The 26,338-nt window shown below is 38.2% G+C and overlaps 1 protein-coding gene across 5 annotated transcripts in view; it reads left to right on the top strand.

Moving 5' to 3' along the window:
• Nucleotides 1–26,338, top strand: part of MAP4K3 (mitogen-activated protein kinase kinase kinase kinase 3) — a 207,305-nt gene that overhangs the window by 169,411 nt on the left and 11,556 nt on the right. For all 5 annotated transcript variants that reach the window (XM_075203721.1, XM_075203720.1, XM_075203719.1 and 2 more), the window contains 6 exons: nucleotides 6,040–6,124; nucleotides 7,116–7,195; nucleotides 7,534–7,594; nucleotides 9,671–9,788; nucleotides 20,593–20,651; nucleotides 25,743–25,846. In XM_075203721.1, the coding sequence (XP_075059822.1) occupies nucleotides 6,040–6,124; nucleotides 7,116–7,195; nucleotides 7,534–7,594; nucleotides 9,671–9,788; nucleotides 20,593–20,651; nucleotides 25,743–25,846 (507 nt within the window). The remainder of the gene's footprint in view (nucleotides 1–6,039; nucleotides 6,125–7,115; nucleotides 7,196–7,533; nucleotides 7,595–9,670; nucleotides 9,789–20,592; nucleotides 20,652–25,742; nucleotides 25,847–26,338) is intronic.

The raw sequence follows: 26,338 nt of genomic DNA, 5'->3' as shown, positions 1-26,338 counted from the left end.
CAAAATAACCATCCCGAAGACGCCCTATTGGGGGGACACTAATGCTAACAGACAAGCCATACTGGTCAGCTCTGGGGGTAAGCCGTGTCCCTTCACAACAGTGGGATGGGGGGAAGGGATGGGTGTTTTGAGGCAACAGGGTATTAATAAAAGCACTATAATCTGCCTATGAATTGTGGTAATCTGCTTCATAGATTGTATATATTCTATAGTAAGATATTAGGAAAAGGAAGCTGAGTCACCTGGACTGCCCATTGTGTTCCTTTAATTCCTGATATTGTGTAAAGTGCATTCATTCTGGAGCTATACTGGTTATGACAGAAGCCATCAAAAACAAAGTACCGGAAAAGTGACATCCTGTATTGTAAACCAGCTGGAGACTTGGTTTTTACTTTTGCTTTCGCATTAAATCAAAAGTACTGAGAAGCCTCAAGAATAATTCTACAACTTCTTAATCTTCTATGATATATTTACATTAAGGTTAAATTGTGCATGTCACTGCTGTCCTGTAGCTCTGTTAATATTGTTGCAGATATATAATAGAGTAAACTAGTGCTAGATGCTTTAATATTTTGCAATTTATTTCTATGTAGTTGTTGAAGATGCGTCTCTCCTGCTGTAATATAGATTATACTGCCATCTTCTGGTTGATGTTATTTTCCTACCCTAATACTAACACCTTGCACTTGGGTAGCTAGCTACTAAAATATGTCCTTGGACAGTTTTCTGTTCTGGCAGCTCTTGAGTTTGAGTGTGCTGCAACATCTATGGAGTGACACTTGTCACAACGCTAGCAACACTTTATTCTTCAATTTCAACTGCCAAAATGTGACCAGTCAGCGTGTCTCTCTCTGCCTGCTTGTCACTCCTTGTGATGTGCTAGCAAGAGGTGTTTTCTATGCATGAACTGAGATGAACTTTTCAACAGCACAGTCTGTTGAAAAGCAAGATGTTATTCCAGCAGTCACTGCCGTGTCTGTGTATGTATATATATATATATATATATATATATATATATATATATATATATATATATATATATATATATTTATACTGTGTGTGTGTGTGTGTGTGTATGCATATATATATATATAGATATATATATGTGTATATATATATATATATATATATATATATATATGTATGTGTATATATATATATGGGAGATTGCACCCACTAACAACTTTAAATCCAGCTTTGACTTACCAAGGTTCTTCCATGTAATATAACCTGTCACCTGTACATTAAACAGACAACACAAAGCTAAACATATGCCAACATTTACTGTGAGTTGCAGCTGTATATTCTATCCTTTATTCAGATTTTTACATGCCAGCTTTAGGGTAGCCATTTCTTTAGCAGCTTTGTATATTCATGAGTAGTAATGACATTAAAAATTACCCATGTACAGGCAGAATCGTTCTTGCTACACTCATGAGCTACCCTGTGACTTAATTCACCGTCTGCTGTCAGTGCATTTTCTCTGAATGATCTAATGACTAGTCATTTGCAGTTCTGTCTAGGTAATCCTTGATGTACTACAAATCCCATATGGACATGTTTATTGGACTTAACTATATAAGGCATCTTTGCATTTTAAATAACCAACTTAATTAACTGTTAACATAAAGCATCATTTAAAGTGAATGAACAGAAGAGAAATCTAAATCAGTTCAATATTTGGTGTGACCACCCTTTGTCTTCAAAACAGCATCATTTCTTCTAGGTACACTTACACACAGTTTTTGAAGGAACTCGGCAGGGAGGTTGTTCCAGACATCTTGGAGAACTAACCACAGATCTTCTGTTGATGAAGGCTTGCTTAAATCCTTCTGTCTCTTAATTCTTGCAATTCCAGACAGACTCGATGATGTTGATCAGAGATCTGTGGAGGTCATATCATCACTTCCAGGACTCCTTGTTCTTCTTTATGCTGAAGATAGTCCTTAATGACATTGGCTGTATGTTTGTGGTCGTTGTACTGCTGCAGAATACATTTGGAGCCAATCAGACACCTCCCTGATGGTATTGCATGATGGGATAAGTACCTGTCTGTATTTCTCAGCATTGAGGACACTATTAATCCTGACCAAATCCCCAACTCCATTTGCTGAAATGCAGCCCCAAACTTGCAAGTAACCTCCATCATGCCTGCAGACACTCCTTATTGTACCGCTCTCTATCCCTTCAGTGAACAAACTGTCTTCTGTTACAGCCAAATATTTCAAATTTTGACTTATCAGTCCAGAGCACCTGCTGCCATTTTTCTGCACCCCAGTTCCTATGTTTTCGTGCATAGTCAAGTCGCTTGGCCTAGTTTCCACATTGAAGGTATGGCTTTTTGGCCGCAATTCTTCCATGAAGACCACTTCTGGCCAGACTTCTCCGTACAGTAGATAGGTGTACCTGGGTTCCACTGTTTTTTCCCAGTTCTGAACTGATGGCACTGATGGACATTTTCTGATTTCGAAGGGAAGTAAGCATGATATGTCTTTCATCTGATGCACTAAGTTTCCTTGGTCAACCACTGCGTCTACAGTCCTCAACGTTGCCTGTTTCTTTGTTCTTCTTCAAAAGAGCTTGAACAGCACATCTTGAATGCCCAGTCTGCTTTGAAATCTTTGCCTGGGAAAGACCTTGCTGATGCAGTATAACTACCTTGTGTCTTGTTGCAGTGCTCAGTCTTGCCATGGTGTATGATCTGTGACATGAAACTGTCTTCCACAACCTCACCTTTGCAGAAGAGTTTGGCTGTTCCTCACCCAGTTTTAAGCTTCCTACAGAGCTGTTTCTGTTTTAGTTAATGACTGTGTTTCAACCTACATATGAAAATGATAATTATCACCTATTTGGTATGATTGGGTAATCATACACCTGACTATAATCCTACAAAAAAAATATATACGTATGTATATATATATATATATATATAGAGAGAGAGATGTGTGTGTGTGTGTATATATATAGATATAGATACCTATAGATACATATAGATACCTGTGTGTGTGTGTGTGTGATTACATGTATATATATATATATATATTTAGTTGAAGTGGAAATTTAGAAGTGGCGGAATGGTAAATTTAAGTGAATGGAATTTGATAGTTTGACGATGAAGGTAGACGCAGTGGCGGGATGGCATTTCATCATATATCAGCCCATTTCGACAACTGCATACACATACACACTATATGGATAATTCAGTCACTATCTGGTAGCCACATGTGTATGAAGAGACGGTCTAATTTTTAGTATGTTAATTATATAGTTAGAGATAGATTTAGGTAGATAAATAGATAAAATTGTATTTTCTTGCAAAGCAATAGGGACACAATAATAATTTGCTCCTGTTTTCTGTCTACACCAACATGTAAGTTGTTCATTAATTTTGTATTTTAAACATTACAATATTTGATTAGTATATGGAACATCATACCAACTTGAGGAGTCCTAGTAGAAACATTGGCAATATCATGCAAAGGTTTGATATCAGCTGGCGTCTCTGATTTACCGCCTTTGCTTCCACTGACACCTCAAGCTGAAAGTTGTTTTTCTGTTGATTACAAGGAACATGCTGAAAGTAAAATTGGAAACGTGGAAGAATTACTGTCTGCCGTTGCTCAATTAGAGTAGCATGAGGAAATGCAGGAGACGAATATAGACGGAAAGATCCGAAATTAGATGTGGCAAATTTATGTGATGTGTGTTTTGAAACATTCATTGCAAATCTCATTTCGCTGAAATACACCATTAAGAATATTTTGCATAAAAGCAGCATCTGTGCTTGAGTTTCAGCAAGGCAGCTTAGCGTGACAACAGCAGAAATAAACAATACCACATTTTAGGGGTATGCGTACAGAATGAGTCATTAATTACAGCCTATCAGCAGCACATTCAATCCTGCCAGTTACTCATAACAAAACAACGGAGAAGGAGAACAGAAATCTATCTGGGGCATCAGGGTGCCGAGAACCATAGTGTTTTTCCCACTGTCGTGAATATTTTATGTCCATATTCAGAAATGGAAGCTGAAACATGTATTTGTTTTTCTTCTCAAACCGAGGAAAATATGGCAGTTGTATTTGGCTCAGTATGCAAAGCATCTGACACAGAAAGCAACAGCGCTTGTAAACACTTATATTTAAAGGGGGTTTCCACTTTCAATTAACCCTGTACAAAATCCCTCTCTTTCTTTACTATAGTACTTTGGTGGGCTCCCATTCGCTCTATTTAGCTAGGTCCTAACCCGCACATATCGCCGGTATCTCTGCCGATCACCTTTAGCTCTTCGTAGCAGTAGAGATCTGGCACAGCAGATGTAATTTAAAGCTGCCACAAAGAGAACCAAGCAGTGCCTAAAGTTATAGGAAGAAGTCCCAGCTAATTTTAGGAAGGGAGGGGATTTAGTACAGGGTTTATATAATGTGAAAAACCCCATTTAGATATTTACAGAGCAATGATACAATCATTTATAATCATTTGTGAAATGATAATATTAGTATTCATTGGGACAACATTATAGCTTCTGTTTTATGTAATGAATAATATCTCAATTTGCCTTGGAGATCAGTGCTTTGCTGTGACTTTGTGGTCACATGTCTCCTTATGGGCTTCTGTTATACTTGTTTTATGAATCACACACTATTGTCCAAAATACTCCCCCAAAAAATTTTGGGCCAAAAAATGCATTCGCAATTGGGCATCAGTAAAGCTGCTAATACCTCTCAAATACAGCGGAAACAACTCTGTCTCGAATACGTGTAATTGCTCAAACTCGCACACAAAAGCATAATATATGCCCAAGCGAGAAAGAAATCGCTAATCGACATCAGCGGAACATTCACAAAGAGCCAATCACAAGCAGTTCACTAGTACTGGTTAGCATTATTATTATTATCATCATCATCCACTATTTGCAACTGCCCTTGACCACCTGCAAATAATACGGCTTTTCCCTGTCTGCATCTGCACTCAGTTGCGCAGAGACACCCTTACTGTACTGTTAGAACACCCCTCTCCCACCTATACAGGCGCATCAGGATATCTGCATTAGCGCACATAGGTGTGCCCACTTTTCTGGTCATGTGCAGAGCAATTTCATGCAAGATACGCTACGCAGGCTGGTGTAGAACTCACTGTGCATTAGCCCCTTTGATTTTTCAGCTAGGACCATAACTATTTAGCTTTTAAACCATATCGAAAGACAGTGAAGATCATTTGTGAAGTGTATTGATAAATGGTTAAAGGTGTAATGTCTAAATGCCACTTCAAAGTCAAACCACCTACCTTTAGAAATCCCCCCTTCATTTCACTAAAATAAACTTTTAATTTAGTCTAAAATATAACACCGTTTAGCCTCGTCTTTTGCTTAAATAAATCATGACAATGAGGGATATGGATAGACTGTCTATGTTACAGGTGGCAGTTTTGAATGTATTTGTTCAGAGTGCACCATTAAATAAACCCAAAATTCCCCATCTCTGATCTGGATCAAATTTCAAGTCCTATTGTGGTGTATGAATTTCCTTTCTGCCCCTCTCGCACCGCAAAGAACTGCCCCCTCTTTTATTTCATTATCACAGTACAATAATCTTATGACATATACTTTCTGCACTGCTCCATAATACTAGACACCTTCTCGTACAAAGGGTGTACCCACGCTGCCCAACTCCTCCCCTCTGCCCGTGCCATCTTCTGCAGCCAAACACCCTTGTGCAAAACGTAGTGGGTTCAAAATTGGTTTTGCACTACATGAATGTCCTTCTCTATATATGCTATAGAAATTTATATAAGATGTATATAAGAAGCATTCTGGTAAGCCATTACAAAAGCAACGCATTTGTGTAATTTACACATTATAATTGGATATAATGCAAAATGAATGGCTTGAATGAATATTTTATGTCAATGATTCTGTTGCATGTTGTCATTATTTATTTTACATGCCTTTTCAATCTATGCCGCTGCAACTTTGCATTTATTTAAGATACAATAGAAAAGCATCTGGATTTTAATTGCCACATTTTTTTTGCTCAACAGATGGGTGCATGTTTTTCAAAAGTATTTAATGGTTGTCCTTTGAAAATCTATTGTGCAACATCATGGATAAATCCAGAAACAAGAGGTATGTCATTGTCACTTTGTATCTCTCCGCTCATTCCTTGCACTTTAACCTACTCCCGGTATTTGCTATGTCTACCATACATGCCAATAGGGCCAATACATGACCCGTATTGCTGATCCAGAGAAGGAGCCTAAACATGTTTTGCAGCCCCACATATAAGTGGTTATAGCTTTACAAACTGACTGGAAATATTTTGTAAATGTAATAAAAGGAATATATTTTTGTATCACACGCCCTTGCATTACTATTGTGCAAATGAAAGCAGGAACATTCTCCAGTGGTTTGTCAGATTCTATAGGATAACAAATGTGCCCGTTGGGTGTATTTTCAGTGTGCTTTTATGGTCAAGGGGAATTTTAATATGGATTAGAGCAAATTCATTTTAATTCTTTTAGTGCTCGTTATTTATTGTAATCTAACCCATAGTGGGCCAAGAATGTGTTTGTGTTGGGGTTGCAAATTTTAAATTAACATATTTGATATTTAAAAATTGTCACACTTTTCTCAGAATATCTTTCGACCTTTTACAGCCAGCTTGCATCATCCCAACTTTAGGAGTCATTTTTACCCATAAGTACATTAAACCAAAACAAGCATAGCACTTTGTAACCTTATGTTGTTCTTCATACTGAACAAAGCCAAGAGATCGTAAATTTAGCTACCAGATTTGTGATTGGTGCTAGGGACCCATCATGATAAACAATAGGAAGTAATGGGACTTCTTCTGAATACACTTATAGGGGAGGGAAAATAATAAATAAAACCTAGTACTTAACAGATCATTGTGTGGCTAGCTCTTGCAAGCTAATGTCTGTTGAAATGCAATTCAATAATGTGTGTGTGTACTCTCTTTTTGTGATTATATATATATATATATATATATATATATATATATATATATATATATATATATACATACACATATATATACACATATATATATATATATATATACACACAGTAAAACTGTCTGCTTTCTGTTGGCTTTCAGATCAATATTTAATTTTTGGTGCCGAGGAAGGTATTTATACCTTGAATTTGAATGAACTGCATGAAACCTCAATGGAACAGGTGCGCTGTAATGCCCAAACATTGTGAACTTTAAGCTGTTATATAATGTTGTTTATATAGTAAGATTCTCTGTAGTCAATAGAGCACAGATAATCAGTTGGCAAAATGAATATTGTAGATGAGAATATAGGATTAGACATCACTGTAGACAAATAGATTTTGATAGGTGTTTCTGTGTGTGTCTCTCTCTCTCTCTCTCTATCTATATATATATATATATATATATATATATATATATATATATATATATATATATATATATATATATATATATATATATATATATTCTATCTCTATATCAGCTAAGGGTAGTAATATACTGATCTTTTTTCCTTTAGCTTTTCCCAAGAAGATGTACATGGATGTATGTAATGAACAACTGCCTCCTTTCTATATCCGGTATGTAATGCGTTGTCTTGGCACATTTGCCATGGGACAAGAAGTTACTTTGGCACCCAAGACAATGATACCAGACTGTGCCATCTTCCTTGTTATATATCACTTTAAGTCATCATTCGGTTTCATATTGTGTAACCTATAATGTATTTGTCTATGTTCTCTGACTGCCAGAAATGAATCTGAGAGAGCAGGAAAGAGTAAGAAAGTAGGAGCTGTCCTGACGGTCATTTGTATTATTAGAGAAACTGAGCATGTCCAGTGCTGGACCTGTAATGGATCAATATTACCTCTGCTATCCCAGCCCTGCATGTGTATCATAACACACACAAATCGCTGTCTGGGGGTATATTTGAAAATGCTATAGGTAGTATTGAGGACACATTTTCTTGAAATGAGTTACTATTTTTAAATTTAAAATTGAGACAGTTTTCTGATGTGGAGGCTGCTTTTTCTTCCATGACAGTGTATGAAGTAGCTCTTAGTCCAGTGTTGGCTAACCTGCGACACTCCAGGTGTTGTGTAACTACAAGTCCCAGCATGCTTTGCCAATATATAGCAGCTTGTTGCTGGAAGGGTATGCTGGGACTTGTAGTTTTCACAACACCTGGAGTGTCATAGGTTAGCCAACACTGTCTTAGTCTAAAGAGATTTTGAATGGGCATCTATAAACAAATAATGTGAAGTTTCTTTTGTAGAGAGTATATATAGGATAACACTCTTATGTTTGTTAAAACCTCATTCTTTGTTATATGACAACTGTTAAAATGGATCAGATTGTAAGACGGATCCTTACACTGCAATCGAAGAGAGTGTAAATCCCTGCTATGATCATTAGACCAGCATTCAATAGCATGTCCTCCCAGACCAATAATAATCAAAGGGTAGAAATGACTGTTTTTAAAAACATGATATACAGTGCAGAATTTGTGGTATCTTTTTGCTTTTATCATTCATAGAACACAGATCAACTAGGTCTTTGATGGAAATGATTGTAGAACACACTAAAGTTCATTTTTGAACCACAAAATAAGCATGTGTGGAATATACTTCTAATAGAGCAAATGCTTCTAATTCTCAGCCACATTTATAATGACGTGCAGCCTCACATTCCAGTTTTGGAACTGCTTCCAAAATAAAAAACTTTTGCAGGTTTGTGGAATCTACATGGGTCTGAGGATACAATGTAAAGGTCCAGCCTACTTCCACGTTACCACTCCTTTCACTAAAATTATTCATTTTAATATTTTCATGTTTCTCTTGAAGTACTTCTCGGTTTAGCCTCATTCATGGTTTCAAACTTATAATAAGAGTGTAGAGTAAGTAGACACCTATACTGTGTTATATGGGGCTGTATCATACATTTCAATCTTTTTATTACATTTGTAGAAGTAGACCTAGAAATGTGGTTTACTGTAATAAGTGTGCATGAAGGTGAGAAAGGTGTCAAGTATAGGCTAAAAACATGTTATATAATTAAATGGGCACATGATGGCACAAAATGTTCTTAAATGGCCCTTGAGGTTAGTACACGCTTCAATTTGTAAAGCACAGGATGATCCAAAAATCAAGGTGCTTTAATGTCAGTATGTGCTGACATTGGGGAAAATGTATGAAAACTCCTCTACAAGTAACTGTGAACATAAGATGGTGTTGCCCATAGCAATCAATCAGACATTTACTTTCATTTTCTAAATAGTACTAAAGAAAAAAAGACAGGACCTTGGTTGCTATGGAGCCTCTTTTCTACACCGTTGCATATATATATATATATATATATATATATATATATATATATATATATATATATATATATATATATATGTCCGCCTTTGTGTTTTCCAAAGTGATCAGCCGTTTCTATCAGTGATCCAGTGAAGTTGCGTTTACCTTGGTGTGAATGCAGCCTAATCCCATGGAATGCCACTACATAATATTCTATAATTGTGTACATACATTAAAAGAATTAGCGTTATATATAAATGAGTTTTGTGACAGGCTTGCCTAGCTCTATATAAAAGTTGTCTGTATTGGCCAACCATTCTGTGAACTAATATGAAGGACATTTATTTTCTACAGGTAAAGCTTCCCAGCTGTATTCACATAATCTTCCTGGCCTGTTTGATTATGCAAGACAAATGCAGAAACTGCCTGTTGCTATTCCAGCCCACAAGCTTCCTGACAGAATACTACCCAGGTGGGTGTCAACTTCTTGTGTGCCTACTCACAACTGATTCCCAATTACCTTGATGGCTTGCATTCAGCACAGCAAGTCTGAGTTTCAGGTTCTAGTTACCAGGTATTACCTGTGTGGTGTGAGCCACAGTGACATTGAAGGGGTGGTCCAGGTCAGAAGTCCCCTGCCACTAATGTTATTAAACCTAGTGTTACCTTGCATGCAGGCTGCTATCGGGTCCAGATAGCACCAGATGTTAGTAATGCAGGAGTGATCTAATAGACTTTCCCTGCACTGTCTGAGGTTGGCCTCCAAAATAATTTTTTTTCCTTAACGAGAACAAAATAAATATATCAGAGAAGAAATAAGTCTACACTCGGTATATACCATGTTATATATGGTACCAGCTGTATGGCAATATAAATGCCCATATATGTATACAAAAAAAAAAGACAGTTGTTGTCAGCGCTTATCCTTAACACTGCATACTTGTGTGTATCTAGCAAAAGGAAAACATGAGGTATTAGTTCATATTTTGATCAAAACCTTTAAGCCTACATCCCAGCACCTCTTTGTAAGCAGGTCCTACACTGACCTATATGGGTGGTATTAGTTCATATTTTAATCAACTGGGATGCAGGCTTAAATGTTTTGATCAAAATATGAACTAATGCCTCGTGTTTTAATTTTGCTAGATACACACAGATATGCAGTGCAGTGCAGGGAAAGTGCTGACAACAACTGTCTTTTTGTAAAATAAATACATATTGAAGTAATTGTGCACATGGCATTTTGTACAGAACATAACCTATCATATAAGAAAAAAATTTACTTTTAAAACTAACATTTCCATCTGATGTTATTTAGTATTGCTATACTTATGACTAATTGAACTAATGATTCGATTTTAAGTTACATTTAATTTACAGTATCCTCCCCAGAAAATTTTGACAGCCGGATGGCATTATGTTTTTATGAGGTCAATTACACTCAATTTCATAGAGCGGACAAAACATTTCTCCTTGAAGTGGTGGGAATGTCATCTTTTGTAGTTAAAATGAAAGTAGATCTGTGACCTGCACATAGTGCAGGCTGCCATTTTGATGGCTGAACCAATATTCAAAGGAATTCCGTTTATCAGTTCAGTAGGAACTAGTGGCATCCCAGTGACCTCTTTAGTTCCTTGTGTCCTGATAGACTAAATATTGATTCAAATAACAAAAAGAATAAAAGGATAATAGGCATTTATTTAAATAGAAGCACAAAATAAAAATTCAGTCTTAATGTCCATATGAATATGTCCTTATCTCAGTTTCAAGATAGTAAAGGGGCATGGATGAACTTATTGGATAGTTCAATCCTGACATTACTCACAGTACCGTAGGTATATATATATCATCTCCCCAATCCAAATTGATAGGCAAGTTCTTTGATGAATGGAAATAAAACATCCACTTTCTTGCAAATGTATATGAATAATGTACTCTTGCTGATACTTTTAATAGTGTGACTCCTCACTCCAAGGATCTACTTAGGATAACCTCGACCCAACATATGGAGAAGAACAAAGAAACACACATAGTGTAATACCGTAGATAAAAGTAAAAAACACAATGTGCATTTATTCCACTCACATTAAAAACATATAAAAGCATTAACATTTCTTAGACAATTCCATACATAAACATACAGAGACCCGTTCCAGATGTTTAAAGGTATAAAGCATCCATAATACAAACAGTGCCCATCCGGAAACAAGAGCTGCTGGATCTCGATCAAAAAGAATACTCTGTAGCGCGTCTGGATAGTATTATATCTTCCCACCAACGCGTTTCAACTTATAAACAAGTCTTTCTCAAGGTAGCAGAGGAAGGGGAATGAAAGAATATTTAGGGAGGTCTCTAGCCAATCCAAATTCTGCATGGCAATTAACAAATATCAATACAAAAAAATCTTCCAATGTTAAGACCAAATTTGTATTTTATGTGCTTCTATTTAAGTAGGCGTCTATTATCCTTTTATTCTTTTTGCTATTTGTACAACTGTATGTAGAAGGTGACACTACATTGAAAAGGAGGGGCTGCATTGCTTTCTTTTTGCGCCTGTAGAAGTCTAAAATATTTTTATTTGTTTGTTAAATATTGATTCAGCCCACAAACTGGCTGTCCGTACTGGAGGTTCGATGGTCCGCCCAGCACACTTTGACCCGTTCACCTACTCCCCTGGCCTCTTGATCCGCATCCACAAACTGAAAGTGCACCTCAGTGTGTGGTGAGGCAGAGAAATCTTTACCGGCGTGCTGTGCAAATGTGTAAACTTCACACAGGGGGTCCAACCTTCTGCTATATTAGTAAACTTTTCATTTTTTGAACTAAATAATGCTTGTTTTAGCCTGATTCATGGCCCATGAGATTATGGTGACTCTTTATTATGACTGGAAATGCAATATAGAGGGGCAACATAGATCCCATTTAAAGTACAAGATGATAACCAACCTTTGCTACATCTCAGCTGGTGCTAAATTTAAATCTTTTTGCTGAGAACTTTATCTCATTACAATAATTACAATCTTGTTTTGCAACCTGTCGGGCACTTCTCCACAAAACAAGGTGCACCAATATGCCTACTCCATACTTCACTAGTAGTGCCTTCACCCCCAGCCAACATCCCCCTCAGTGTGTGTAAACAGCTTCTCCATTGTAAATCACAGTGAACTCTGGATCTCCTCTGCAGAGCGCCTGTTTGGCACTTCATTAATTGCCTCCTCTACGTGCTGGAGATGGGTCCACTTTAAATATTTAAGTGACAAGTTGAAAGGTGACTTCTTTTTTTTTTTTTTTTTTTTTTTACTGCCACAGTTTTGGTAATCATTAATACACAGGCTCTTGTGAAAGGAGTAAAGAAAATTTCATTAGACATGTTTGACGTAAGTGTTCTCATCTGTACCGGTAGTGTCGTTTTGTCCAATACTTTTACACAAAGCCAAAAATACAGTTATGATTAATAGTAAAATATGTATTTAAATTAGAGATGGGCGGGTCCGGTTCTCCGAGAACCGAACCCACCCGAACTTTGGGTATCCGAGTACCGAGCTGAGCAGCTCGGTACTCTCCCGCCAATTCCGAATCCAAATCGAGGCCGAACGTCATTGTGACGTCGTCGGATCTCGGGACTCGGTTCTCGCGATACTTCAACTTTATAAATACACGCCTCCACAGCAATCCATCGCCATTTGACAGAGGGAGAGAGCAGGGTGTAGTCATAGGCTAATTAGAGCAGGGACAGAGAAAGAATACAATATTGTTCTTGCAATTGCTCTAACCAAAATCGCTAGTGCAGAGAGGAGGATAGAGGTTTATTATTTTTTCTTCATATTTGGCACTCCCCAGCGCTTTTGGGTTGTCCCCCATAATTGTGCATTAATATTTCTGGCTGTCAAAAGTCATATCTGTCAGCAGTATCTACTCAATAAATGTTAGCACTCCTCAGTGTTTTTGGGGTGTCCTCTCTAATTGTGCATTAATATTTCTGGCTGTCAAAAGTCATATCTGTCAGCAGTATCTACTCAATAATTTTAAGCACTCCTCAGTGTTTTTGGGGTGTCCTCTCTAATTGTGCATTAATATTTCTGGCTGTCAAAAGTCATATCTGTCAGCAGTATCTACTCAATAATTTTAAGCACTCCTCAGTGTTTTTGGGGTGTCCTCTCTAATTGTGCATTAATATTTCTGGCTGTCAAAAGTCATATCTGTCAGCAGTATCTACTCAATAAATTTTAGCACTCCTCTGTGTTTTTGGGGTGTCCTCCCTAATTGTGCATTAATATTTCTGGCTGTCAAAAGTCATATCTGTCAGCAGTATCTACTCAATAATTTTAAGCACTCCTCAGTGTTTTTGGGGTGTCCTCTCTAATTGTGCATTAATATTTCTGGCTGTCAAAAGTCATATCTGTCAGCAGTATCTACTCAATAAATTTTAGCACTCCTCTGTGTTTTTGGGGTGTCCTCCCTAATTGTGCATTAATATTTCTGGCTGTCAAAAGTCATATCTGTCAGCAGTATCTACTCAATAAATGTTAGCACTCCTCAGTGTTTTTGGGGTGTCCTCTCTAATTGTGCATTAATATTTCTGGCTGTCAAAAGTCATATCTGTCAGCAGTATCTACTCAATAATTTTAAGCACTCCTCAGTGTTTTTGGGGTGTCCTCTCTAATTGTGCATTAATATTTCTGGCTGTCAAAAGTCATATCTGTCAGCAGTATCTACTCAATAATTTTAAGCACTCCTCAGTGTTTTTGGGGTGTCCTCTCTAATTGTGCATTAATATTTCTGGCTGTCAAAAGTCATATCTGTCAGCAGTATCTACTCAATAAATTTTAGCACTCCTCTGTGTTTTTGGGGTGTCCTCCCTAATTGTGCATTAATATTTCTGGCTGTCAAAAGTCATATCTGTCAGCAGTATCTACTCAATAAATGTTAGCACTCCTCAGTGTTTTTGGGGTGTCCTCTCTAATTGTGCATTAATATTTCTGGCTGTCAAAAGTCATATCTGTCAGCAGTATCTACTCAATAATTTTAAGCACTCCTCAGTGTTTTTGGGGTGTCCTCTCTAATTGTGCATTAATATTTCTGGCTGTCAAAAGTCATATCTGTCAGCAGTATCTACTCAATAAATTTTAGCACTCCTCTGTGTTTTTGGGGTGTCCTCCCTAATTGTGCATTAATATTTCTGGCTGTCAAAAGTCATATCTGTCAGCAGTATCTACGCAATGGATTCAAAGCAGTCCACATATGATCTAAATGAGCAACCAGGTTCTGTCACCAGTCCTGATGTTAGTGTTCCCAGTACGTCATCTGGCCAAGGCGATGTCAAACAACAGAGTGTTTTCAAATTAGTGCAAAAAACAAAAACCAAAAAAAAATTTACTGTATTGAAGCGAAAACGAAGTGTAACTGAGCAAAAGTTAAGTGACGATAAAAAAAAAATTGCAAGCATGCCATTCTACACACGCAGTGGCAAAGAGAGAATGAGGCCTTCACCTTTGGCTATTAGTGGCAGATCCCAAAAAGTTACCCAGCCTACAATTGGTGCACAACTACTGTTACGCGTCAAAGCTGAGCTGCAAGATACCAGTGAGGCATTACAGGAGAATATTTGCTCTGATTCACAAATGACAACAATCCCTGTGGAGAGTCCATCCAACAGTGGGATGTCTAATCGTGAGCATTCTGCTGATGTGTGCCTTAATAGCCCGAGTGTAGCCGGTGATACCCAAATTGAGGATGCCACTTTGGAATTAGAAGAGGATGAGGGGGAGATTTGTGTAGGCGACGAGGGCGCTAATGAGGATGTTGATGAGGATGAGGTTGTTTGTGTAAGTCCTGCACCAGTGGCAGCAGTTCTGGCACGTGACAAGAAAAAGGCCATTGTCATGCCTGGGCATAAAACAAAAAAATCCACTTCTTATGTGTGGAATTATTTCTACCCAAATCCAGACAACAATTGTATAGCCATTTGTAGTGTATGTGAAGCCACAGTCAGTCGAGGGAGGGACCTTAACCATCTTGGAACCTCGTCTATGTTACGCCATTTAACGAGAGTTCATGGCAAAGTGTTGGGAAAAGCTGAAAGTTCTTCCCAAAAGAATACAAGCACTCCCTCATCAGCTAAGACCCTCCGCTCACCGACATACCGACGGCCACAAAATACACCCACCACACCATCCTCATCAATATCCTCAGTAGCGCTCGGAGTTAGCCCGGCATCCCACTTAAGGCTGGATGACTCCGGCACTATTATTGATTCCTCTGAAGAAAGCGTTAGTCCTGCTGCTGCTGTTGCTGCTGCTGGGGGTGAATCGTCATCCCAGAGGCAGGTGAATAAAATGAGCAGTCCTACATTTCAGCAATTAACTGTGAAACAATCCTTTGCGAGGGGAAGCAAATATGACAGCAGTCACCCAGTCGCCAAGCGAATCACAGACGCCATGGCTGCAATGTTAGTGTTAGATCTGCGTCCAATCTCCACCATAAACGCAGCTGGTTTTTCACAGTTAATTGAGGTTTTGTGTCCGCGTTACAGAATTCCATCGCGACACCATTTCTCCCGTAAAGCTATTCCACAACTATACCAAAAAGTGTGTAAAAATGTAGAGATTGCGCTGAAAAATGCCATTCTGCCCACTGTTCACTTAACCACAGATATGTGGACAAGTGGAAGTGGCCAAACCAAAGACTATATGACTGTGACAGCCCACTGGGTTGGTCATTCACCTTCACCAGCAGGAACAGCAGCAGCATGTACACCACTACGTAACATTTGTCACAGGCAGGCCACTCTTTGTATCACCGGCTTCACTAACAGGCATACGGCTGACAATTTGTTACGCAAACTGAGAGATGTGATTGATGCATGGCTTATACCACTCGGACTCTCCCCAGGGTATGTCATTTCAGATAACGCCAACAATATAGTGCGAGCATTACAGCTGGGTGATTTCCAACATATTCCCTGTTTTGCTCACACCATCAACTTGGTGGTGCAGAGCTTCCTACGAAACAACCGTGAGGTGCAGGAGATGCTTTCGGTGGCCCGTAAAATTTCAGGCCATTTCAGGCATTCAGCCACAGCATGTAGGAGATTACAGCAGCTCCAAGAGCAGTTTAACTTGCCCTGCCACCAACTTAAGCAAGAGGTGGTAACTCGGTGGAATTCCACCCTGTACATGCTTCAGAGGATGGAGGAACAGCGCAAAGCCATCCAAGCATATTGCACAAGTCATGACATTGGGAAAGGAGGGGGGATGTATTTCACTCTTGCACAGTGGGGAATCCTTTCAGTGCTGTGCAAGGTGCTGAAACCATTTGAAGTTGTGACATGTGAGGTCAGTGCAGACTCTGCTAGTTTGAGCCAAGTCATTCCTTTAATTAGACTATTGGAAAAGCAGCTTGAGAAAATGAAGGAGGAGCTGAAAGCAAGCAATTCAGCAAAGTATGTTGGCCTTGTCGATCAAGTACTTAATTCGCTTCACAATGATCCTCGAGTTATTAAGATCTTGAACTCGGATCAGTACGTTTTGGCCACTGTGCTTGATCCAAGGTTTAAAACCTACATTGAGTCTTTACTTGTAAATGAGCGAGATGTGAACTTTTGCAAGGAGCTATTGCTCAGCAAGTTGGCCGCTGAACTGGGCCTCGGCTTGACGACGTGTCCTCCTTCACTTTCTCAAGCTGTTGCTCGTAAAAAATTAAATTTCCAAAAAAGAAGCAGGGAAGACACAGGGGGCAGACGAGAACAATTTAACATCTGGGCTGGTTTGAAGGATTTTTCAAAACAAAGTGTCACTTTGCCCATAAGTCCATCCAATATGAGTATAAACATGCAAAGGATGGTGGAGGATTACTTTCAAGAGGTAGTTGATATGGAAATGTCAGACAGTCCCTTTCCTTACTGGGAAGAAAAGCAAGCTATTTGGAAACCCATGTACAAACTTGCTTTGCAATACCTAAGCTGCCCACCCTCCAGTGTGTACTCTGAACGAGTGTTCAGCACAGCAGGGAACTTAGTCAGTGATCGCCGTAGAAGGTTACTTCCCAAAAATGTGGAGAAAATGATGTTTATAAAAATGAACTACATCTTCCACGAGGAAGGCCTTCACCATCCAAGACATGCAAGCACTGACTGTTCTCTAATGGCGGATTCAAGCGGCGATGAATTGATAGTCTGTGATGATGACGATAACACTGATGAGGGTGAGGATGAAGCTGAAGATGATGCCGATAACATCTTTTTAAAACTTTCTATGTAAGTGTAGGGTGCAATCTACCCCCAAAGAGGAAAGGGACTTGTGGCATTTCCATATCACATACCATCTTGAAAGGCTGCTGTTAGGGCAATTTATCCTTAAGGGTAGGGTGTCATAGACAGAGTGACCCTAAACTGGCTTTGTCCATTTTTCATAATATTGTACAGTCTATAATGGCTGAATTTTTTAGTATTTTATACAAGTGGAGGGGGGCCTAGAGAGACAGAAACCAAACTGGCTTTCTCCATGTCAATTAATATTGTACAGTCTATAATGGCTGAATTTTTTAGTATTTTATACAAGTGGAGGGGGGCCTAGAGAGACAGAAACCAAACTGGCTTTCTCCATGTCAATTAATATTGTACAGTCTATAATGGCTGAATTTTTTAGTATTTTATACAAGTGGAGGGGGGCCTAGAGAGACAGAAACCAAACTGGCTTTCTCCATGTCAATTAATATTGTACAGTCTATAATGGCTGAATTTTTTAGTATTTTATACAAGTGGAGGGGGGCCTAGAGAGACAGAAACCAAACTGTCTTTCTCCATGTCAATTAATATTGTACAGTCTATAATGGCTGAATTTTTTAGTATTTTATACAAGTGGAGGGGGGCCTAGAGAGACAGAAACCAAACTGGCTTTCTCCATGTCAATTAATATTGTACAGTCTATAATGGCTGAATTTTTTAGTATTTTATACAAGTGGAGGGGGGCCTAGAGAGACAGAAACCAAACTGGCTTTCTCCATGTCAATTAATATTGTACAGTCTATAATGGCTGAATTTTTTAGTATTTTATACAAGTGGAGGGGGGCCTAGAGAGACAGAAACCAAACTGGCTTTCTCCATGTCAATTAATATTGTACAGTCTATAATGGCTGAATTTTTTAGTATTTTATACAAGTGGAGGGGGGCCTAGAGAGACAGAAACCAAACTGGCTTTCTCCATGTCAATTAATATTGTACAGTCTATAATGGCTGAATTTTTTAGTATTTTATACAAGTGGAGGGGGGCCTAGAGAGACAGAAACCAAACTGGCTTTCTCCATGTCAATTAATATTGTACAGTCTATAATGGCTGAATTTTTTAGTATTTTATACAAGTGGAGGGGGGCCTAGAGAGACAGAAACCAAACTGGCTTTCTCCATGTCAATTAATATTGTACAGTCTATAATGGCTGAATTTTTTGGTATTTTATACAAGTGGAGGGGGGCCTTGAGAGACAGAAACCAAACTGGCTTTTTCCATTTCTTTACATATTTAACTATAAGTGTAGGGTGTAATATACATTCAAAGACGATGGCTGCATTGCCAATATGCATAGATGGAGAGGAAGACAATCTGTTTTGTGTGTAGAATAGGCCTACCAACGAAGAATTAAACTGTTTTTTGGGATGATTTATTACCTCAACAATTAGATTACTTGTCTCTAAAACAGTTGGAGCACTAAATTGGGTTAATTTAGGCCCAAAAACATGGATTTTCCCAAAAAATAGCAAAACAAAACCAAACAAAACCAAAACCAAAACCAAAACACGCAATGGAGGTTTTGCAAAACCAAAACCAAAACCAAAACACGACGGTAATCCAGATCCAAAACCGAATCCAAAACCAAAACACGGGGGTCAGTGACCATCTCTAATTTAAATGTAAAATCTAACTAGGTTCATGTTACAGTTAGAGAAAGGGGAGCACAAAATTGTTTCTTATTTTTGTCTATCATCCATTATAAAAAAACATTGTGGAGGTTAAAATAAATGGCCACTCTGCAGTCCAAACGCAGCTTTGGTCCCGTAGAGAGCCTTAATTTGCACAAGTGTGCCTAGATTTTCACTCTGGTGCATAGGTTTATGGAGCAAGTTGGCCGCATTTCTATAGGAGTAACAATTTGCACAGGCAGAGGGAAGGATGTGCACTAGCTGAAAGGTTACAGAGATCAGGGGGTAAATGTATCAAGCTGAGAGTTTTCCTGCGGGTTTGAAAAACCAATCAGATTCTAGCTATCATTTATTTAGTGCATTCTACAAAATGACAGCTAGAATCTGATTGGTTGCTATAGGCAACATCTCCACTTTTCAAACCCGCCGGCAAACTCTCAGCTTGATACATTTACCCCCAGGTCTTGTCCCATATCTTTAATGGGCTCTCATTGCAGCAGAAGCGCCTTTCCAGGCCCAGCTTCACACAACATTGCCCCCTGGAGTAAAGACAGTCCCCATATCTCCTCTCCCTCATGATTAATTTAAGCCATAAATGACGCTAAACAATATGGTTCTCAAGTAGTTGGAGTATGGACCTTGATGTGACGTTTAGACAGTTTTGCCAGTACTCCGTTAGAGATTTTTTTATCTTCCCCGCACATCAATACTGCTCCTGAGAACAATAAGTAGACATATACCTTCATGTTTGCTGGGCAGACCATCGAGATTCAGTGGTGCAAAAACGCACTTTGTAAAGGACCCTAAAATTTGTGTTGGAACAAATCCGTGGTACTTGTCGTACTTGTACAAAATAAAGTCTATACAGCCCTTTCCATCCTCCTGCAATATACCCCTTCCCTCCATTCATCACACACACATACACACACTTCTTCATATGCACCATATACTCCTACAAATCACAAACACTACTAAAACAAGGAATTGCTGATATGTAAACATGTTTATTGGAAGCCTGTTATATGGATACAGCCATGTTTAATCATTCATGTATGCTTGTGTTTAACATGTACCTTATTCTTCCAGTCTCTTTGTAAACTGTTAGAAAATACAATTAAATGAAAAAAAGCCTATACATTTGTGCTGTACTACAGAGGATGAGTTTTATGGCTTGTTGTGCTGAATGGAGGTCGACAAATGAGTGTTCTAAAGTGCCGGGGGAATTATTGAGGTGTCACAGAAAGCATTGATTTGCTGTTAAAATACAATGTAGTTATTAGGAGTTATATACCGTGCCATTTACTATTACCTACTTGTCTGTTTTGCATTGATCCCTGTTTTTTTTTTTATTGCCTTCCTTCAGGAAGTTTGCTGTTTCTGCAAAAATACCCGATACAAAATGGTGTCAAAAGTGCTGCGTTGGTAAGAATCTTCTGCATAAAACATTCATTTTACATGCAGGAGAGAGCGTGTATGTGTGTATGTATCTTATCACATTAAGTCAAATGTCACACTGGAAAAGCAGTAAGTAATATTAAGTGCAGCTTTTTATGTGGCAGAGGTGACGTGCTTTTTTGTAAAATAATTCTACATTACACTTTGCATAGTAAATGTTTACATGCTACGTTTCAGAATATATGTAAACCTGGCAAATTGTGTCTAAATTCTGACTGATCATACATATTCACTGTACAGCAACATACTTGACATATATTCAGCTCATATAGGCTATTGCATTTTCTGATGAAGCATGTTTAGGTAAAAAAAAAAAAGTAGCACAAGCTGGCACATGACACTGTGATCATCATGCACTGTACAGGACGCCTACAGTGTATATACGTGTATAGTGCTTCTAAATGGACCAGGTGTAAATAGCCCAAATTGCGTTGTTTCTTTACATTTACTCTGCTCCATCTATAGTAACACTCCATCCCTCGTAGAGCCAATCAGATACACTTTACACCAATTAAATTTCACATTGCATCCGATCCTTCGCACATAGTAGATGTGTAATAAATGCATACCTAATGGGCAAATGCAACAAGTAGTGTGCTCTTCATATTATGTAGTGTATTCTTAGCAAACCATACATGATAAATAGACATAGTGCTTTATTGTAATAATGTGTTGCGATGAGAACTGATGTGCTGTAACCCATTATTTTAACAGTCTAGTGTAGTCAGACTGGTAAGAGTAATATTCATTTGGTTGCTATGGGTTGCAGGATATGTGTCTACTTGCACTGCTTTAGTTAAAAAAAATAAAATAAACTTGTGATGTATCTATACCTGCTCTAAAATATATAAACCACAGAACCGTGCAAGTAGAAGGCAGCCATATCCCCTAATGCCTACAAATAAACTATTATAATTCATGTTTTGAACATAACATCAGCAACATATAGGTTTTATAGAAGCATAATGCACTATTACTTTAAATCATACAAATTGCACTGAAATAACAGTGAATTTGACTTATTTCTAAGGAAGAAAAAAGTTTCCTTGTTGCTATTGTAACACCTTAGATAAACATGCTGTGAGATGCTCTGGGTGTTAAAATGTCTGTAGCATAAATTAGTTGAGACAGTATATTCCACAATGAGTGTGCACTGGTATGATAGAAGTCAGCTGACTTTGTCATTCCATCAACTGAATTAGTTAATTAATTACGCATCCCTACAAGCAGGGGCGGTACAGTGTGTCACCAGGCTTCCTAGCAAAACTAGCCTCCCAGTTCCCCCTCTCTGTTCTGAAATAAGCAAAAGTGGAGGCCTCTGCTGAGCATGCGCTGAACATCATCACATGTGCTACTCAGAAGAGGACTCTGCTCTGCTCCTTTCAGAGCAGAGAGGGAGCCATGGGCAAAGAGGGAGGGGAGAGAGCCCGGTCACCTGCAGGCCACATAGTGCCCGCAATCAATATAGATCACAGTTTGTATTCTTTTAGGTTTCTGAAATGAATACAGTAATGATAGTGGGTAGTTATTGAACTCATGATACCAAGAACGGGGATTAGAGTGGATCATCAGTTGGTAAAGCTCCCGCATTTGCCGAAATTCATGGCAGTGAATGGAAGAGGTGGGGCTTAATCGCGTCATTAAGCTCAGCCCCTCCATTCAATGCCGTGAACTTCGGCTTTTTACAGTGGGAACGGGGCTGTGGTGATGTGACAATGTCACCACGCCCCCCTCCTACCCCATGTCACTTCTTAAAAGTTGACAAGTATGCTGTAGACCGTTTGTTTACCCTCTGATTAGCTTTGCGCACTTTGTACTTATACATTTCATTGTGATTAATTCCATCTGGTTTTTATTTCCAATTACAGCAACTAGGTCTGATGTAAATGTATTATTTCAATGATAACCTCTTTAAAATTAATCATTTGATATTGGACAGGTTACCACAAATGTAAAATAAGTGGCTATGAATAGGAGCAGTGCTTTGTATAGCAGGTCAAATGGGTCATGCTAAAGGTAGATATACAGTCCTTAATAGAAGGTGGAGAGGTCTGCATCCATCGTGCCAGAATATATTAGGTGAATTACTAGTGACCTCAAGTATCTGTCCAATTGGTACTCACGAAGATATAGAAGCAAGCATGCAGGCTCCGGAAAAACCTGGGTTCCAGTAGCCTTTGCACTTAACCAAACCAAAATAGGTGCCTGTTCCTTGAGCTTTGCCAGTGTTGAAATTTATTTTTGTTTTGGAGGTATTAACGGATTATTTTGCACCAGGTATAAGGGAGACATTGAAAAGGATATGGTATCTTTAAGTATCTTTAGCCTACCAAAGCTTTTTAAAATAGGTCTTATTGCAAGATAACATATTAGATCTGTGAGTGAGAAAAGGAGTTTCTTCTAGCGTCAGACACATATTGTGAGGTTTATGAATGTATCAGCATTTTATTCAGGCATGATAAAAAACATAATTCAACAAGACTTTTTTTTAAAAAAAAACATAATTCAACAAGACTTTTCTCATGCAATCATCACGGAATAACATCTCAGTTGGCTGTTTAGGTACATTTATAGAAAATAGTGGCCAGGGATGAAGCAAAACCGTAATGAGACTGTATGAAAGTGAACGGTTCTGGTCATAGAGGTGTAAGCCGCTCCAGAAGTGTGCTCCAGTCTAATCTTATCCCCTGCCCTGCATTAAGTTGAAACTCTTTTTTGCAGCAGGAAAATTCGTAGAGCATTGTAAACCATCTGCAAATATCCAGTGATATTTTAAGCTTCCTTTACCAGAAAGATAGCAAGTTCAAACAAGTGATTTAAGTAAAGCTAGAAACCTAATTACCAGTTCAGGTGTGTAAACAGATGTCTCAGCCAAGAAGTAAAATGACCTGAATTCTAGCAAATACTTGGCTTCAGGCTTCAGCAGCAACTTGATGGTACTCGACACATCCAGAATACACTGCAGTCATTATCCATGTTCTGTGATTAGAGTCTGCTGGTTAGACGAGTAGATTTTTCAGTATCCTTACTAGGAAATGTTTCTGTGAAGTTGTACCACCATTCTCATAACTCTCCAAATCGACGGAAGCTTAACAATATGTGAACAATAGGTCATGTATCAGTAGACCTGAAGACATGCGCAAGCATTTGTTCCACTAGATAAAGTGCAACAGCTCCCTCATTAGATCTCTTCTGCTGACAGCATAGACTATAGATACATACCATTATAAACACCTCCACACCAAGGGGAACTGGTGTTAATAAGGCATTGCTGTTATACACTGGTGTGCGTCTAATGAACGTTGTACTTCCAATGATGGCATGAGCGGCAAGTGTTAGTGTTTAAGGATCATAACAAAATGGGATTTTCATGGAGATAGCTTTAAATATTGTAAAACAGATTAATACTATACAGTATTTCTGTAAGCTATTTTGTGATCTATAAATGTTATAATTTGTGCTCATTTCCATTTAGAATAGTCCCATGTGATAGCACCTATTGTAATTACATTTAAAATCGCTCCTTTAAAGTCATGTACTTGCCTATGAATTACAATACATACATAGAGTTAGTAACTGTTCTGGAGATATTATTAGTACAGCAAAATTTCCTGATTGTGTGTGTCTGCAGAGTTTAGCCACGTGATAGTAGAATGCTTTGACCTTCAATTATATGCTCTCTAGAGAAGGGTGACTAAGCTCTAGAGCCATATTCATTAGCTGTCACTGTATCTTGCTCTATGTGAAAGGAGAGGCATTTTTTTTAAGTTTGAAGAGCCTTATTAGTAGCACACAATGACCTCTAACTCTGAAAGGTTGCAAATGACACAATTCATTTGATTAGGTTTTTCATTAGCTCTCATGTTAATACTGAGGAAAAAATAAATGCTGGCCTTTAAGGGAAATTGCAGCTCAGTGTTGTGTCTGCTTCAGATTTAGTCTCCCTTAGGGTCAAAATAAGGCAAGGACATGCCTGTTTTCATAGATAAGTATATTTCCTCCAAACATTCCACTCTTGGTAACATTGACATTTAAACAGGCGAACATACCAGTAGTTTCAATGATAAATATTGACTTGTCATTTTCACTTAATTCACAAATCTTCATATTAATTACAATTATCCTGATAGCTATAATTAACACTTACCATTTAAACACTTAATTAAAAAAATGGATAAATATTTATAGTGATGTGAACTGTGTGTGTGATTTAAAAACCATAATTTTTTTCTTATATGCAGGATTCTATTGAAGGATTGGTTATGCTTGTGCCCACTGAATAGGAATAACTGTCTAAGAACCTATTAATCTGTGGCGTAAACATACAACAACCATACGTATAGGCCGCTGCTACTAGGAATAGGTGGTTGTAGCCCTGTGAAACCAGTCGATTTAAGTGAATTACTCAACGTGTGTTAGAAAGGATTGACTAGTAGTAAACCACAGCTAAAATAAGCCCAAATTATGGACTCACAAGATAAAGTGGTTTCTTTGGGATATATATGGAGATCTACATAATTCCTCAAATGTGTTCTCCTGCTCACTGCTATTGCATGTTAGCATATAACAGTGCTTTTCATTTTGTGGAAGAAAGTCCATATCTATTTAAAAAGAGAAACCATCCCATCATCCACAGCAGATATTGAGTAATTCTGCACTACTCATTACAGACTTACTTTTTTTGACTCAAGGCTGCCCAGGCATATTTCTTCAGCCAGGGATTGATCGACTTTGTGGCTATCACACTTGACCTCGATTTAACTACACTTTCATCACCTGACAAATTCTAAGCCCTCAATGAACAGGCCTATGGGTACCTTACACTGGTTTATAATGTATGACTGCAGGTATGAATGGTGCATCTGCATCTGATGATGAAAATAACAAAGATAGAGGGCTAAATAATGGCTAGGTTATCTTTATTATTACCCTCAGTGTAACCTTATTTAATCAAAATGTATAATTTAATGTTTTACTTTACCTTCTCCCTCTCCTGAAACAAAATGTACGGTGTGATATGTTGATTGCTTTCACATGTGGGAAACTGATGTTTTTTAGTGAGGAATCCATACACAAGCCATAAATATCTATGTGGGGCCCTGCAGTCCAGTATTATACTCTTAGAGTGGGTGGAGCAGATGCAGAAATTCATGCTTATCAAGGTAGGTGTCACTCTTTATGATTCTGTGTAAAATAATAACAACCACCAAGTTCTACAGACCTTTTCTAGATGTGTACTCCTTGTATGTTTTACAGACTTTTGGTGGAACAGGGCAATGCATTAACCTAGTAAACGAATAGCATGCAATGTATTATAATATTTTGCAGCAGAGTATGAAACTCTGTTTTGTACAGTTTTATATGTCACTAGTTCTAAAATAAATAACGTGTTACTTTGATTACATGTTTACATGTGTTAGGCTGAAGACGTAATGCTATTTGACACATGAAGGATGGAAGGAAGACGACCATAGGCATTTGCATTCTTAGGGGGGTATTCAATTGTTCCTCCGGGCGCCGCTGGAATGAGCGCGTTAAAACTATTACCGTTTATACGGTAATATTGCGCGTAATTACCGTTTATACGGTAATTTACTCGCTCAATTTCAGCTCGCTGCGAGCTGAAATTGAGCGAGTAATTACCGTATAAACGG

Source organism: Mixophyes fleayi, chromosome 3 (genome assembly GCF_038048845.1).
Source record: "Mixophyes fleayi isolate aMixFle1 chromosome 3, aMixFle1.hap1, whole genome shotgun sequence".
In the NCBI taxonomy this organism is placed as follows: domain Eukaryota; kingdom Metazoa; phylum Chordata; class Amphibia; order Anura; family Limnodynastidae; genus Mixophyes; species Mixophyes fleayi.
Note: the sequence above shows the minus strand (reverse complement) of the source record. Positions and strands in the feature narration are given on the sequence as shown.